A 17,246-nucleotide genomic window follows, 5' to 3' on the forward strand; every position below is an offset into this window, starting at 1 on the left:
TAAAATTATTTATTAAATATCAAATATATTAAAAAAAATAAAATTTGGTGCCTCATGAAACCCAAACAAGTAAAATTAATATAATTTATTTGGCGAAAGGAAATGGTTCACAACGCAACCAAGAAAAATCAAATCGAAAGGACTGCCTTTATGAGTCAAGTTCTGTTGATTGACCCGTCCGGTCACATGCTTTTTGATTGTTACACCACGCATAAAGCTAATAAAATCTCCTCCATCAGCCACGCCACCCATATTTTATTGTCACCAACTCCTATTCAACTGCAGACCGAGGAACAAAACCCATAGGAGTGCAAGCACGCTCTGCCAAAACCATCTTAACCACCTTTTTACCATTTCTATTTCATATGGTAACCAATTGATAATTTCTCTAACATAGACTTATTCATGATAAAACTAAATTTGAGTCGAATTTAAATAAAATATTAACAAGTTTTAAGTTTAAATTTATTCGATCTCAAACATGAACTTTATTTTATTGTTTAGGTCTGTCCATATTTTATTTATTTTTCAAGTAAAAGATAAAAATAATTTTTATAATAAATATTACTTATGATAAAATAAATAAATAAAATAAAGCTTAAAAACTATTTTGTTAATTTAATTTGGTATTTGAACTTGATTAGTATATATAATCATAGGATACTAATGTACACATATATATTATTTAATTATTTATTTATTTTTATGTAATATAATTTATAAACAAAAAATATTTAGTAGTTTCTCTCATCAAATGTAAAAGAATAAACTAAATGTTAATGTGATCTCCTAACTCTCTTGCCTTCTAAGAACAAAATTAGCTTTTGAAACAATATTAAGAAGTTTCGTTTAAATGGATAGACATTTTTCCTTGTGCTAGTTTTGACGATCATTGCTTAATTGAGATTAAAAAGAGGGAAAACAATAACTCACTCATCATCTTCAGTTTTTAACATATTTGTTCTCCATCTAAAAATTAATTTTTAAATGTACTCTACACAATACTTTTCCTTGGATGTACAATACGGCACTTTCCCCTCTTTTTTTTTTTTTTTGGTTTTTTTTTTTGCTTATCTAAATATTTTAAAATTTTTACCGAACTTTAAAAAAAAATTTATAGATTTTTTAAAAAAAATTTATAAATATTTTTTTAAAGATTTAATTTTTTTATGGATGGGACTTACTTTATCAAATTCTTTTTTTTTTAATTTATCAATTAGATAAATTTTGCTCTGTACATAGTTTAACCTATGTGTCATGTGTAAACTAAAATGTTATTTTTTATTTTTTTTTAATTTTTTAATTTAACTTTTTTAAATAATTTTTTTATATGTAAAAAATATATTTTACTTAAATTTTTTAAAAGTGGGATACACTTTTTTTACTTTTTTTAATTTTTTCAAATTTTTTTATAAATATTTTTTAAAGATTTTAAATTTCATTTTGTATGAAATTTACTTGATATCAAAGGGATGCCACATGTTTGCTTTTTTTTTTTTTCTTATTTTCTTATTTTTTTAAGTTAATTATTTTGAAGATTTTAAATACTTTTTTGTATGACCTACTTGATACCAATAGTATTCATTTGCTTCTTTTTTTCCTTTTTCTTTCCTTTTTATTTTTTTATTTATTTTATCTTTTTTTTTTATATTTAATAAATATTTTTGAATATTTAAAAATTTGTTTAAGTGAAGACCATTTGATATTGTTCATTAAATATATATATTTTTTATTTTTTTTACTTTTTTATTCGATAATTTTTCTTAAAAATATTATGGATGTGTTGTTGTCACATTAAGATTTGATTTTTCTTTCCTTTTCAGAATTTTTTTATTTTTTAAATTCGTGATACAAATATATGTTTTATTTTTTATTTAATTTTATTTATATATATGTATTATATAAATAAGATAATTATTTAAACCTTAATTTAATAAATCTCCGTATCGTTTTCATTTGACATTATTTTCTTTTTTCTTTTTTCTTTTCATCGTTTCTTTGTTTTAGAGTTTAAATCGTGCGTATGTGTAGAAATTCTAAGAGATTTCACGTACCGCTTCAAAACCTTTTCTTTTTTCCTTTCTTTTTATTTAGTTTTTATGTTTTCTTTTTTAATATTTAATCAATGCTTTTTTATACTTTAAGCTTTTATACGTGGAACTCATTTGATATTATTAATTAAAAATATTTTTTTAATTTTTTTTTTTAGTTTTATGTATTAGATTTATATTCAATAAATTTCGATTTTTTTATATTGAATAGATATGTTTTTATTTTTTTCAATTTAAGATTAGGTTGAAGTTTTTTTCAAATATCGACATTAAGTTGAATGTAAATTTAGAATATTTCATCCCTCCGAGTATATATAAATGTATATTATTTATTTTAATTATAGATATGTAATATATTAATAAAAAATATTATTTAATATTATAATTTAATAAATTTATGTTGCATTCCCATTTAGGTTTTTTTTTTCAACCATTTTCACATGGCACCTTAATGATTTTTTTTCTCTTTTTTTTATTTTTTTATTTTTTTATTTTTTTATTTTTTATATTATAATTAATAAAATTATTATTTAATATTTTAATTTAATAGATTAACATTTTAAGTTCAGTTGAGATGTCATGTTGTACCCCAATGAGCTTTTGTTTTATATATTTTTAACTTTAAATTAATTTTTTTTAAATACCAATGATAATTTTGCATGGCATTCCATTTGATTTTCTTTTCTTTCTAATTATTTTTTATTTTTTATTTTGTAATTTTATAACAAAATATGCTAATTGACAGAAATGCATGAACAATTCATATTCGAAAGATTTTAATCTCTCTCAATTTGTTAGGAGATATTTTTTCGAATTGAAATCAAATTCGAATTGTCAAATTTTTTTTGATATAAATGAAATTATGACGGAAACGTGTTTTAAGTGCTTTATCTTAATCTATTATAGAGTATATATATAAATATATGTTTTATTATTAATTTTATTATATAAATTATATTAATAAAGTTATTATTTAATATATTAATTTAAAAATTAATATTTTAAGTTTAATAGAGGTGTTCATGTTGCTCCCTCAATTAACCCTTTTTTTTTTACTTTTTTTTATTTTTTAATTAGATAAAATTTCTAAAAAAATGAGGTAACTTAAATATTGTTACTTTTATTTTTTTTAATTTTTTGTATCAGATAAATTTTATAATAAAAAATTAATAAATAGAGATAAGGAAATAAAAAGTTTTTCAAGGCGCGCATGCTAATTATTAAAAGCAAAAATCAACCAACAATAGTAATTTGATTATAAAAGCATTAGAACTATTCCAAGATATAAATAAAATAAAGATGTTAACCGACTAATTGAGTCGGCCTTTCTAAATTAAATTAACCAAGGTCAGCGGAAAAAAAAAACAAATCAAATAAAATCCCAATACTATTTGCCAACATATTGTATTTATTAAACTCATAATTCAAGAAATAATAATAATAAGTTATTCTTACCAAAAAAAAAATTATAAAACAAAGGTGCAATATTATCCGATGATGTTGCGGTCATCGAAGTTGTGGTTTTCATTTGTTCTTTGGATCTGAAGAAGAAGGGAGAGGACTTTTTATTTTTATTTATTTTTTTAATTTCCCCTTTTCTTTCTATATCTTAAACGCGACATCGTCATCATCATCAAAACATTTCAACAACAAAAACAAAAATAAAAAAACAGCTATAACAAAGCTAAACAAACAATAACATCATCACTAATATTAACCTAGCAGCAACCTTTTTCATATCAAAAAACAAGTTTTTTTCTTTTTTTTTTTTTCTCGAACCTGCGAAAATCTATTTTATTTTTCTTTTCTTTTCTTTTATTCTTTTTTTTTTCCCCCAAGCTCAATCTTCTCTTCCTCTATAAACCTTTCTTTTTTTCTTTTTAATTTTTAGCCCGCTGCACAAAATAAAAATAAATATAATCTCGTTTAATTTGTTCGATCTCTGTGATTTTGCGGTGATTGGAGAAGATAAAAATTTCTGACGAGTTTGGGGAAATTCCGCGTTTCGCATTTGTCTTGTTTGGTTGTGAATGGAAAGATAGTCGGAGCTGGAATAAGGCAAAGGTCAAACGTCTATAGACAGGTTTTCTGAGTTTCCATTTCATTGTTTATTTTTTCTTTTCGATTCCGAAGAAGATGCTGTATTTGAAGCAGCCAAGCTCCATTGTTTGCAAAGGAGGACCGATTGTGGTTTGGCAAGAATAAGGTAATTCCGGAATAAGTTATGGGATTTTCTATCAGCGGAAACAGAAAATAAATAAAAAAAAAGGTTCTGTCGTTAGTGCATGCTCTTCTGATAAATTCCCTGAGCCTGGGGCTCGGGGGAGATCTGAAGCCAGACATTAAAGCGGAGAAAAAAGAGGCTTATCATGGAATCATCCGCAGCAGAAAATAGTGATAAAATTAACAATAATGAGAGCTCCTTCCAATCTCAAACTTCCACCTGTATGCAGAGATTCAGACTCTACGAAACTCGATCGGTAATTTTTCTTTTATTTCTGTTTTCATTTAATTATTATTTTTTGTTGCTTTGATCTCATCATGATCTCATTAATTTTTGTTGTTAGTAACTTACTTTAGATGTAATTTTACTTAAAAGAACGTTGTTTTAATGTTGAACTATTAAATTAAGTGGCTAAATTTTATTTTTACTAATTGCATTGTGATGTTTGTGTACAGAATTTTTATATGATTGGAAGGGATAAGAGCAGAACTTATTGGAGAGTGTTAAAGATTGACCGGCTTGATCCTTCTGAGCTAATCATTCGTGAAGATTCTACCACGTATACGGAGAGTGAATGTTCTGAGTTGTTGAGGCGAATACATGAAGGAAATAAACCCACCGGTGGATTGAAATTCATTACCACTTGTTATGGAATTGTTGGTATGGATGTTGTAATTTTTATGACTTTTTAGAGGACTATTAATGCTGTGCAAATGCTTATCTAATTATATATCTTTTTTTCGTGTGTTAGGATTTATTAAATTTTTGGGGCCTTACTATATGCTGCTTATTACAAAACGAAGACGGATTGGTGCGATTTGCGGTCACAATGTATATGCAATTTCTAAGAGTGAGATGATTCCCCTCCCAAATTCAACTGTTAACTTGAGCATTACCGACTCTAAGAATGAGAACAGGTCTTCTTCTATTCTCTTTGCAATATACTTTGTTTACTGCTAGGAAGTCATGAATGTTATGTAGAATGATGTTCTGTTCTGTAATGTGATAAGTAGAATACTATTGGCATGTTGTATTTCGATGCTGGTTGTTGAGCCCTTTGAAATGTCTCTTATCTTCCTTTATATTTATATTTTAAGCTAAGTGCTTTTTCTGCTATGCATTTTTCTTGCATATATATATATTTTTAATTTATATTAATTGTTATTTTTTTACTTAGATACAAGAAGCTTCTATGCACAGTGGATCTCACAAAGGACTTCTTCTTTAGCTATTCACACCATGTTTTGCGTAGTCTTCAAAAGAACTTGTGTGATAATGAACCAGGCCAAGTTCTTTATGAGACAATGTTTGTTTGGAATGAGTTCCTGACTCGAGGGATCCGCAGTCACCTCCAGAATACTCTATGGACAGTTGCATTGGTGTATGGCTTCTTTAAGCAGGTCAAGGACGGTGCTCATTTGAAGTTACCATTAGCTAATTTTTTATTCAGTTTCTGTTGCGCTCATTAGATGGATGGATAACTTCATAGTTTGACATTGAACTGTAAAACTGTAGGCCACTCTTTCTGTATCTGGACGGGATTTCAAACTTACGCTCATTGCAAGACGATCCCGACACTTTGCAGGTACCAGGTAAGAAAGTTGTTCCCCATTAGAGGAAAAAGATTAGTTTTGTTATTGAAGTGCTACATGAGATGAAATCAAACTTGGTTACCTTAATACTGTTGTTATTTTCTGTAATATAGGTATGGAAGGTTAAGGGTTTAAATTTCTTGTCTTCATGTGCTTCTGATTTTGCATTTAGGTATTTGAAACGAGGAGTAAATGAAAAAGGCAGAGTAGCTAATGATGTTGAGACAGAGCAGATTGTTTTTGAGGATGTCCCTGATGGGCTTCCCACACAAATAACTTCCATCGTCCAGAATCGAGGCTCAATCCCACTCTTTTGGTCACAAGAAACCTCACGATTGAATCTTAAACCAGATATCATATGTATGTGCTGTAATCTATGAGAGTACTTCAGGTGTTGCTGCTGGCATGTTTCTTTTGTTCAGAAAAAGAAAAACACTTAATCTTTTTCTCTTTTTCCAGTGTCAATGAAGGACCAAAATTATGAAGCAACCAAACTTCATTTTGAAAATCTTGTCAAGAGATATGGCAATCCTATAATTATTTTGAATTTGATTAAGGTAAGTTTCATAATATCACCTTGTATCTTTTTAAGGTCTTTCTGCTGTATGCCTTCTTTATCCTCTTTAGAATCAGACTGCTCCATCTCTTTATTTTTCTTTCATTATTTCATAAACTTCTCTATTTCATAAAGATATTGCATGCGGAAGAAAATCTTCAAATAGTATCATTTCTACAGGGACAAAGAAGGGGACTTGGGTTGGGTACTTTGTTGATGTAGCTCTATGATATGACTGATTTAATAATAAGATTATTATTTTTTTTTTGTGTGATGAGCAGACACAAGAGAAGAAGCCTCGAGAGTCAATTCTTCGTCAAGAGTTTGCAAATGCGATTGATTTTATCAATAAAGATTTGTCGGAAGAGAATCGTTTGAGGTTTCTTCACTGGGATCTACACAAACATTCTCAGAGGTATATGTCCTAAGCTTTTTATTTTGTATTGGGACTCACGTGTATTTTCCTTTCTTTGTCGCTGCATCCATTCCTGTTTGCTCTTGGGTGTTAATTCATTTTTACTTTTAGAGTTTGATTCCTAACCAGCAGAAAAAAACTTCTAATTTTGTTCCTTCCAGGAAAGCAACAAATGTTTTGCTACTTTTGGGCAAAGTGGCTGCATATGCATTAACGCTAACAGGTTTCTTTTATTGTCGGGTGATATCAACCTTGAGACCTGAGGAGTGTATGGCTTCGCCTTCCTCTGAGTAAGTTTTTCATATTTCAATTACTTCCCGTTTAATATATGAAATGTACATAAATATGGTTGTGATTAGCTTTTTAGTTGTAATTAACTTTTTAGTTGCAATTCTTTTAGTGTGGAAAAGTAATTTAACAGACCAAAACATCCTTTTAAATAGGGAATGTAGTCCAGATACTAACTACAATTTATCTCTCTCTCTCTCTCTCTATCTAGTAGTTCAAATTTGTTACAACTTAGATTCTTGCATTAGGTAAATACTTGGCTTTATGAATTACTTTGACATTTTTATCTTAAAGTAATGTAATTGTGGTGGGATTTTAATAATGCCATGTTATAAATATTGATGATTTATGTTTTGGTATTTGCTATGAGTTGAACATGGCATTTTGGTTCAAAAAATATGAGCAGGAATATTGATGATGGAGACATCTCACTCCAGAAATATTGCAACAATATTAATGAGGATGCTTACAGATTGGAGGGGAATTATTCTGGTGATAATAATGTTGCTAATGGAAATCATTCTGTTAAGCCTCCCACATTTCAAAGAGGTGTGCTTAGGACCAATTGTATAGACTGTCTGGATCGCACTAATGTTGCACAGTATGCATACGGATTGGCTGCTCTTGGACACCAGCTTCATGCTTTAGGGATTAAAGATACCCCAAAGATAGACCTTAATGATCCTTTGGCGGATGAATTAATGGGTTTTTATGAGAGAATGGGTGACACACTTGCGCACCAATATGGTGGTTCTGCAGCTCACAATAAGGTAATTCCAACTTGGGATGCTACTTGCAACCATATGCAATTTCCAAAATTGGAATAGAATGGGCTTCTTTGGATTCAGTAAATTTGGTATGCATTTTTCTTTTTCTTTTTTGTTGAAGCTGCCAATGCCAAATATATATTTTTAATATTTATTAGTGGTGAATTTGGATATTTACGTCATTGATATAGGCTTCTATACAGTTGAGTTTTTTTAAGAATTTATTCAAGAATTGCATTATTGACAAATTTTGATAGAAATAAGGTTGCCCCTCTTCCTAGAGTTTGAAACTCCTGACTTTCAACCTGTTAATCCAATTTTAAATGTATTCTATGCTCCATGCTTTTTCTCTTTTTGATTTGAGAGTGAGAATTTATGGTAGGCATAATCCGACTTCACCTAAGTTGAGACAATAAAAAGTAGAAATCAACTAACCTTTTGAAAATTTTATGTGATTGTTATATATGTACTCAGAGAAGTGATTGTCAATGGATGATGAATGGAATATGCTAATTGCGTTGTTAGTTAAGACACTCATTCCGGTACCATACTTCTGTTGCCTGTCGAAGTTTAGTTCTAAATACAATCCTCAGTCAATTGACTTTCTTTTCTTTTTTTATCTATGCAGATATTCTCTGAGAGACGTGGTCAGTGGAGAGCAGCAACCCAGTCCCAGGAGTTCTTTAGAACTCTTCAACGATATTATAGCAATGCATATATGGATGCAGAGAAACAAGATGCAATTAATGTGTAAGTTTCAGTCTTGTGTTTGTATTACTTCTTGGGTGAAAATTGATGGCTGCCTCACTTAACAGTTAACACTGAATGGTGTAGGAGTATCATGTTCTTCAGATTTGAAGTTCATATGAGTTTTGCCTTTTTGGGTTAATACATCCTATTTCGATGGAATAAAAGGCTCACATTTTTTTGTTTGGAGTTTGGTCAATTTGACATTTCTTTTGTAATTTTATCAATTCATTTCTTAAATTTGTGCTATTTATAAGATCTTAAATAATTTTTTATAATAATTCCTTGGACAGATTCCTTGGGCATTTCCAGCCCCAGCCTGGAAAACCTGCACTTTGGGAGTTGGGTTCAGATCAGCATTATAGGGGAAGAAATGGGGAAACAATTTTGGATGAAGATGGAAGGTAGCTTTCTAAAAAGCCTAGAACTTTATTCATTGGGGCATAAAGTTGTGGGTCTTGTTGGAATTGATTGGTTAGACTTGCTGTTATGTTTACATGCCTATTAATATCTCTCATTATAGTTTTAATTTGTCAAAACAAATAGTCTTGGTGGCACTATGATGGGTTCATGTTAATGGTGCTTATGTCCACAGCATGCATTCTGTGTTGCTTGGGTCTTCAATTTTGGCAAAAAAAAAGAAGAGTATGATTCTTGTTCACAGTTTTACATGCTTGATCTGACATAATGAAAGTAATAGGTTATATATAGATATGATATTGATTATGAGCATTTTGTTTGTGTTTCATTTTCTTCTTTATCTTGGTTTTTGACTGTGTATTTTCTATCTGATTATTTTGCCTACCCTTTTGACACTTGGGAAGAGGAACTCACCGCTGCTTATCTCTTCATTTTATAATCCTTAATTTCAGGTCACTTTTCAAAAGATCCTTTTCTGATGGAAACATTCTTCATCCAAGTAGGTCACCTATGTCAGCAACAAATGACAAACAAGAGAAATTTACCAATTCAACTTTGCCTCACCAATCACAAGGAGGAAGTAATGGCCTTTTGGAGTCATCACCTGAGATATCAACTTGTGAAAGTGATATATCATATTCAAGGTTCCTTGCTTTCTATTTTCATTGTTGCTTGTCCTCTACTTTAAAGTGTATTTGTTTCTAATTGATGGCCATGGCTGCCGATTCTCCATAAACTTTTGGGAGATGAGATGGAATCCGCAGCTTCATTCGTATGAATCTTGTAATCTTTAATCTGCATGTTTGTCTGAGCTACTGTTTTGTACCAATCCTTTCATAAATTTTTGTTTAAAAATTGCTGCTTGAATCAGCTGTTGGAACCATAAGTTTCATGGTTTACTGTAATTAATGGATCTCTTGTAGCATGTTATATTTATGGTTATTCCATTAAATTTCTTGATTGATATGGTTATCTTCAAATTCTGTGTAGGTATATGCCCTCAATGCCTCGAAGGCATCTGTTTGGAGATGTGCAAAGAGATCGCTGTCTTGAAACTGATCACATTTTCTTCTCTGAACACAGGGATGGATTCAATTGCTCTAACTTCGTTGACCTAGACTGGCTTTCATCCTCTGGAAATTCATGCGAGGATGAACCATTTGAAAGGTACTTTTTCCTTCTATATAATTCATGGATGTTCTAAAACTCAACCTTGAAGGCTGCAGTAGCATGAGATATTCACATAACAAATGCTTAAACTTTTAGCTGTATGGCAAAAAGAGCTACTAACTTAAAACCCAAAAGTGATTTATGTTATTATTTGCAATTGAACCTGTCGTTCCTCGGTCCCACCGCATAGTTGCCATTCAAGATAGGGCTTAGCAAGAGTCTCTTGACATACCCAAAAAAAAAAAAAAAGAACCTTGAAATAGTACTGTAATATCTACCAGCATGGATGCACACACATAAAAAGGGCACTGCTCTTACACAACTTGTTCTATAAGGTTGTACATGGAAGGTAGGGACAGACATTCTGCATTTTTGAGAGCAGTGGGCCTGTTTTCTCATTTTTTTTAATCACTATAAAACTATGGTATAAATTGTGTATAAATAATGAGAGTAAAATACAGTTCAGTAATTGACATAGATATCTGCAGGTCATCAGTGCTTACAAGCTCTCCAGTTGCTGGGCTTTCATCAGAGAATGTTGTCAATGGAATATTGGAAGAAACAACCCCATCCACTAGTGAATATGGATCGAGTATGAAGGTTGGTACTTGTAATGCTGGTAGAAAGTTCTTGAGATCTTACTTTTATGGTTATATTTTAGTGTAAACTATATATAGATCTTATCATTAGAAAAAAAAAAAAAAAGGAGAAAAAGACACTAAATATAGTTCAAAGTTTTGTTATGGACTCGATCAAACTGAAACTGCCTCCTTTTACACGTTCTGATTCTTTAGTAGAGTTCTCAATAAAATTTTATTCTTTTCCGTGAGAGTAAGTTGGTGCTTCTTTCATTTATGCAGTATCATAATATAGATGAACAGAAAGTAAAAAGCAAGTGATGGTAGAAAAGAAAAGAAAAACATGTTAAGACATCGGATTAAAAACATTTACTCTAGACGGATAACTCCTTGAAAACTAGAAAGTGCAGTTGTGAGTTTGTCTCGTGCACAAGATAATGGCTAACCTTTGTTATGTATAATGTAGGGATCACTGCCGACAGGAACTGAGCTATCCTTTGCTAATTCGCAGAATTATAATGTTCTTGAGGAATTCTCTGATAGTTTTGTGCATTGGGTGGACTATGGACAGATGCTTTGCCATTAAACTTTTGCTCGTTTTCCTCGAGTTGATGACATATATGTCCACGCCTTCACCAATTCAAGCTGCCGCATTGATGCAAGCTGTCAACGGAAACCAATTTAGCTAGCGAAAGGGAGAGCTGAACCAGTTGTACGGGTACTCTTATGTAAGATAGCCTCAAGCAGTCGTTTTGGCCCTCATGTATGACTACAGCATTGATTCCTTCTTGAAAAAGCCTCAACCAGAAATTGATACTCGTACAAAAGAGTAAATATTCAACAGTTAAAAAGAAATGCTTTCTGGAGCTCATCCATTTTTCTAATTCCTTCTTCCGTGAATGGACGAAATAGCAGCAGTCTTGTAAATATTATTGCTTTCCAAAGAGCTCCACATTCTAGGATTTCAGGTCATTGATTCTTTATTTCCTTAACTAGCGTTGCAGTCAAAAGGTTTTTGGAGGAAGGACCAGTTATAAGACTGATGTTGCCTTTAAGCTGTGAAGATCTAGAGCTTTAATTTTCAGCCTCCTGGGGTTTGTTTTCCAAGCCATTGGTTTTTTCATTTCAACTTCTTTTTTATGTATTTTAATAAACAATCTTTGGGTTCAATAGTCGGTTTCTGATGGTCTATAAGTAACAGAAAACTAGGCAGTGGCTTGGGCCTTAATTACTCGATGGTTGCAGCGTCTTTAAGTTTTGCAGCTTCTTTAAGTTCGTATCTTCGGTCATCTATTGTTCGGACGAGGAGAAGATTGATATTGAAACTGTTGCTTCTATAAACGTTTACGTTTTACTCTCTCTTCATTGTGAAAATAACGTAACAGTTTAATTACCCGTTATCACTTAAAAGTGATGACATTCCTTAAATTGATAAAAACAAATAGTAACATTGTTCTAAGTTCCAGCACATAATTGTGAACAACTCCAAGAAAAGAAATACTGTTGTTGCAAATTGACCATAAATTTGAGTTACATAAATGATGCGACATTGATTGTCATTTTCATAATGTTCATATTACAATCTCTAGTATATCGTCAGTCATTCAATTTGTGAACAAGTTTCTATCTTTCCTAGTGTTCTTTCAGGAGGTTATGGAAAGCGGGAAAGAGAGGTAGGTTCCTGGGCACTGTTCCAGATTTTTGGCCTAAGACTAGATACTTGGGCTGAGTGGAATTCGGTTTATGTTGCTAGCCCAGCCCATGTGTCAAAAGGCCACGCCGTGGCTGGCCGCTGGCATGCTGGTTCAGGGTCGTATTCTCGGAGGCAACAGTCACCTCAGGACCCGTGACCATGAGCTGCAAAAGTGTTAGTGGATCTACTATTTGATTCTGTTGTCTTGTCAAGGCTCAACTTACGATAACCTGTCGTTTTTGCGGTCACTTTATTAAGGATCTGTGCTTTTGTCGATTTGTCCATTGATGATAATATGAAGAGTCCCAAAAAAATAGACCAAAAAAAATAATAATAAAAGAAGAAAAGATCTCTTTTAAAGTTTCGATTATTTTCTCTTTTGTTTATCTTTATTTTCTCACAAAAGACAAAAACATCCACGTCATTCCTGCATATTTCTTATACTAAAAACAAAAATACTTTTCTGAGGGGCGTTCCGAGAATCGAACTCGGGACCTCTCGCACCCAAAGCGAGAATCATACCACTAGACCAAACGCCCACTTTGTTATCTTACCTGTGTAAGAAATATTAGAGTTTAAAAGCAAACCTGGCACTATAAACTTCTCATACCACAACAATCCAAGAAATGCGTAACCTCAGTTGTCAGTGACTTCTACCAATATTCAACAACATATAATTTGAAGGAAATATTAAATATTAAATAGGAAGCTACTAAATGTATAAAATTTTTTAGTATGATGTTACTAAATCTAAAAATATATATCAGATTCTTTAATATTTTTAATGTACAAAACCAAAAACTTTGAAAAATACTATTATTTTACTTAACCCTTCATGTAACTTTTAGTAAGAGGTTATATACTTTTCAATAATTCATATGAATATTATTCAATAACAAAAAATTACTAAAATATAAAAACACTGATTTTAAAAATATCTTTATAACCTTTTTGATAATCTAAATACCATTCCCCTCCCCATCTCACTAGAAATTGACGTGTAACCAAGCAGTTAGCAGATAGTTTGAATAACAGCAAGAGATTGAGAATGGAAACAGGGCAGTTTCCACTTAAATGACAAATCAACTGCTTTTAGTTTTAAACTTCCACTTCTCAAAGAAATTAATCGTTGGAAGGGATTCATTCTAGCTTTGCCATTAGAAAATCCAAGATGATAAATAATAAATAACTATATTCTAATAAGTGAAAAACCCTTTGAGATGGGTTGAGAAGTCTATCTTAAAGTAGCTTGTTCTTGTTATTGAAACATGGGGAATTAACTCCAAAAGAAGTCCTCATCCGTACAAGAAGTTAACCAAGAATTGGGAAAATACGGGTGATGTGCTCCAATGGAACGCTATCAGCATCACTTTTCTTCAGTTCAGGATGATTAAATTCGTTCTGAGGTAAAACTATCAGTTGACCCCTGCCATGACCCTTCTCAAGAATCCAACCACTGTTGGCCGCCTGGTATTCAAGGAATTTGTCCAAGGATAGGCCTTCAATGTTAATAGCCTGTCACACATCCAAATCAAAGTATAAATCCGACATATGACGTATAACCAGTAAGGGAAGGTAGATGGCCAAATCACAACATCCTCGAATTGCACGTAAATGAGCTCTACATACCTCAGCAAGTACGGGTCTTTGAATCTTTTCATAAGTCAGGGAAAGGACATGAATGGCATATGACTGGATTGCTTGCTCAAAGCCTGCATTCAATCCCTATGGTAAGCCACATACACTTCAAAAGGACCAAAAAAAGTGTGCGTCATAACAAAATAAGAGCAATAAAAGACTGTCTCCACCAGTGGCACACCACATCAATGAAAAAGATAACAGTGAACCACTTGACTGACCACTTGCAATCATTCCTTAAAAACCAGCACTGCGCATTTTTTTTGGCTGAAGCATTGTTCATCCACTCAAATGAAAATGCATGGACTTCAGAAAACATCAAATTCACTATATCACAGTTTATTATTACCTGGCACAGCCTCAACTATATGACGACTTTTAGCTGCTTCATCCCAGAACTGACGAAATCTTCCTGTCTGGAAATGAAGTAGATATAAAGAAATCGTCCATCTCATTACCTTCATTAATTACTTACAACACAAATACATACCTCCAGATAGTGGGAGAGAACAATCAGTGTCTTGAACTGCTCCTCCATTTGCTGATATTAAATACAAAAATGTTACTTAGAATAGCAAAAGATTTTGATTCTTACCATCGGGCAAAATCTTTTGCTGGTAAAGACGGAATGATGAAATAGAAAGCAAAAGAATAATTTGTTGATTTTTCGATGATCTCTTTGACTCATGGATGTGCTTAGCTAAATAAATAATTCTCACAAGTGCAAGCATATGCAATACTTAAGACGTCAATTATTTAACTTATCATGACTTACTTAAAATAGAAATAAGCAGGATTTACGCACTGCTTAAGGACATAGGCAGAATTTTCAAGTTTAACCAAGAAAAGTGTATATATCTTCATAGTTACTGCAACGATTAAAGTATTTTAATAACACAAGAATTTAGTGAAATTCTTTGGATAACAATAATCTATTATTTCCCAATTTTCCTAGGACTTCACTTGTAGGGTCCTGACCTCTTAGAAGGTCTAGATTGTTATAATTTAATGCAAAACTTGATGAAGCCCAAGACCCAAGGCAGGCAGCCTATGCTAATACCCATTCAAACATGCTTAATTACTGATGTCCGAATGCAGTTGAAATGGAAAGCTAAAAGGGAATATAAACTGTGAGAATGATACCACTCGCTCTGGAATCAAAAACAGACAAAGGCTGAAATCTGGAGCCGGCATTGCCATGAGGGCCTGCCAAAAAAATAGCGGGGGGAAAGGAGGAAAAGAAAACATTAGAAACAACACTTCATACTAATAAGCTGATACATAATTCTAATTTGGTATAGGAAAGGGCCTATACATACCTTAACCAAAATGCGTGCAACAATTTGGTTGCTCATACGCTCAGGCTCAAACTACAGGGACAAAGAATATAACATATTAGCAACAACTAAAAAAACTAGTAATATTTAAGCCGAATTGCATTTCATCTTTTTCCCTCATAAGACAGGCTAAACAGGAAATATTGAGCAGTATGAGACTAAAATGCAAATGGTAAATTAAACCTTATAAAAAAATTACATTCTATGAGAATATAGAGCTCGGTGTGCTGTCTCTCTTCCATTCTCTCTCACACATACATATACACACACAGCGCCAAACAAGACAGAAGAAGAAAGAATGAAAGTACCTGGTAGAGGCGAAGAAGACAGAGGTTAGCGTCCAGACTGTAAGTTTGGGATGAAACCTGGTAAACATAAAAATTGTTATCATTTTAGCAACTTTCCCTTTATGTGAGTTTTCCTTTCTTGTTTCCAACTTGGAACATGTTTTTCCATTCAAGCATTAAGAACAGATTGAAGGGACTTGCCTAAATAAATAGCATTCAAACACAAAAAAAATTATCCTGCCATGTTCACGGCTAGAGGACCCGAATGCAAACGTAAATGTTTTATCAAACTTACAGAGGATCTTATATCAATTCAATCTAAGAGTCTAACAGCGAATGATAAGAAGCTGTTGGTTTTTTTTTTTTTTTCTTTTAAATTTCGTCTTCATTGGCAGATAGAAAAGACTGAAAAAGCAATCAAATTCAGGTCGCCGTAATGCCCAGTATCCAACCAAACCAAAGCTGACTCTAACTTCATCCGACCAAATAGAAGACCCAAAATCCAGATTCTCAAAAGGTTTAAATCAAACGCGTAAAAGAACCATTTTTTTTCTTTTAAAAAAACTATAAATTTATCCGAAATGATGAAAATTTATAATCAAAAGAACTGACTGGTTGACAGAGAGAGGGACCTGCTCATTAACGTAGTTCTCGAGATCAGGGAGGATGTCGGGATTGTAAGGATTAACAGCCACAAGGTGCTCCACTGTGTAAGAAACCTGTTGTTGTTGCTGTTTTGGAGTTTCTCTTTCTCTTCTCATTTTTTGTTGTTGTTTCTTTGTCTAACTGTTAAGTTCGCGAATGTGGGCTTCAGGTTCAGCAACGGCACATCCAGAGACAGCAAGAGAACGAGTGAGAGAGGGTTTAATTAGGGTGAAGTTAAAGCCTTTGCAACTTGCCACCCTTAGCAACGAAATAGATAAAAGTACTATTATACCCCTTCATTTAATTTTTTGTTCAATGGTCAAATGATAATTTTAAACCTTATTAGATTATAAGATGTGAAAATGATAAAAGAAATACGAAAACGAAATGATTAAATATTTAATAAAAAATTATATTTGAATTTGGAAAAAAAATAAAAAATTGTGTTTCGTATTTAAGATATTAAAATAAATCATAATATAATAATTTTTATATTTTATAAATATTTAACATAAAATAAATAAGTACATATAAATAAATTGTGCAATCTAACCAAAATAAAAGGATTGTTTTTTTTCAAATTTCTTCATATTATTATGGCCTTTGGCATCTCTTAATCCATTGAAACACCCAAAATCCAAAATTTGAGAAATTTCACTAGAATGTTGCAATGATTGAGAGAATTCCAATTGGAAAATTTTTGGATAATTGAGGAACATAAATCAACACTTGATGGAACAGGTTGGAAAACTTGTACAAGAATATTCTAAATTCAGAAGTTTTTGCCACTGTAAGTCATGTTCTCGCTATAAGTTAGACTACAACTAGTTCAATTTCG

General features: G+C 31.8%; 2 protein-coding genes and 1 non-coding gene across 4 annotated transcripts; 1 reads left to right on the forward strand and 2 right to left on the reverse strand.

Moving 5' to 3' along the window:
- The first annotated feature begins 3,686 nt into the window (after positions 1-3,686).
- Positions 3,687-12,167, forward strand: LOC111303030 (phosphoinositide phosphatase SAC3-like). 2 transcript variants are annotated; one of them, XM_022899028.2, is made up of 16 exons: positions 3,687-4,531; positions 4,731-4,935; positions 5,027-5,192; positions 5,453-5,675; positions 5,791-5,867; positions 6,040-6,227; positions 6,327-6,424; positions 6,705-6,838; positions 7,000-7,128; positions 7,533-7,896; positions 8,522-8,643; positions 8,934-9,044; positions 9,513-9,704; positions 10,051-10,227; positions 10,719-10,830; positions 11,275-12,167. In XM_022899028.2, exons 1-16 carry the CDS (start codon positions 4,421-4,423, stop codon positions 11,392-11,394), a joined length of 2,529 nt encoding a protein of 842 aa, XP_022754763.1. In that variant the 5' UTR covers positions 3,687-4,420; the 3' UTR covers positions 11,395-12,167. The 2 variants fall into 2 exon arrangements, with proteins under 2 accessions (XP_022754763.1, XP_022754764.1); XM_022899029.2 differs by having other exon boundaries at positions 10,144-10,227.
- Positions 12,168-12,968: 801 nt separating this feature from the next.
- TRNAP-UGG (transfer RNA proline (anticodon UGG)) lies at positions 12,969-13,040 on the reverse strand. Its single transcript has one exon. It is a non-coding gene; the product is annotated as a tRNA-Pro (tRNA).
- Positions 13,041-13,673: 633 nt separating this feature from the next.
- Positions 13,674-16,636, reverse strand: LOC111304147 (eukaryotic translation initiation factor 3 subunit K-like). The gene is made up of 8 exons (XM_022900664.2): positions 16,396-16,636; positions 15,785-15,841; positions 15,459-15,509; positions 15,283-15,345; positions 14,630-14,680; positions 14,489-14,555; positions 14,131-14,213; positions 13,674-14,016 (listed from the first exon to the last, which is right to left on the reverse strand). Exons 1-8 carry the CDS (start codon positions 16,522-16,524, stop codon positions 13,813-13,815), a joined length of 705 nt encoding a protein of 234 aa, XP_022756399.1. The 5' UTR covers positions 16,525-16,636; the 3' UTR covers positions 13,674-13,812.
- Between the last annotated feature and the right edge of the window lie 610 nt (positions 16,637-17,246).

The sequence above is a fragment of the Durio zibethinus genome, chromosome 13 (assembly GCF_047325235.1).
Source record: "Durio zibethinus cultivar Kanyao isolate XHJ-2024 chromosome 13, ASM4732523v1, whole genome shotgun sequence".
Taxonomy (NCBI): Eukaryota; Viridiplantae; Streptophyta; class Magnoliopsida; order Malvales; family Malvaceae; genus Durio; species Durio zibethinus.

What these genes read in the sequence shown, in the direction of transcription:
- LOC111304147 (XM_022900664.2), bottom strand. Translation starts at nt 16,524, where the DNA reads ATGAGAAGAGAAAGAGAAACTCCAAAACAGCAACAACAACAGGTTTCT. An exon ending in AGAACTACGTTAATGAGCAG is followed by an intron (nt 15,842 to 16,395) that starts GTCCCTCTCTCT and finishes TATGTTTACCAG; the next exon opens with GTTTCATCCCAAACTTACAG. An exon ending in TATAGTTGAGGCTGTGCCAG is followed by an intron (nt 14,214 to 14,488) that starts GTAATAATAAAC and finishes GATTGAATGCAG; the next exon opens with GCTTTGAGCAAGCAATCCAG.
- LOC111303030 (XM_022899028.2), top strand. Translation starts at nt 4,421, where the DNA reads ATGGAATCATCCGCAGCAGAAAATAGTGATAAAATTAACAATAATGAG. An exon ending in TTATTTTGAATTTGATTAAG is followed by an intron (nt 6,425 to 6,704) that starts GTAAGTTTCATA and finishes TGTGATGAGCAG; the next exon opens with ACACAAGAGAAGAAGCCTCG. An exon ending in GTTCTGCAGCTCACAATAAG is followed by an intron (nt 7,897 to 8,521) that starts GTAATTCCAACT and finishes TTATCTATGCAG; the next exon opens with ATATTCTCTGAGAGACGTGG.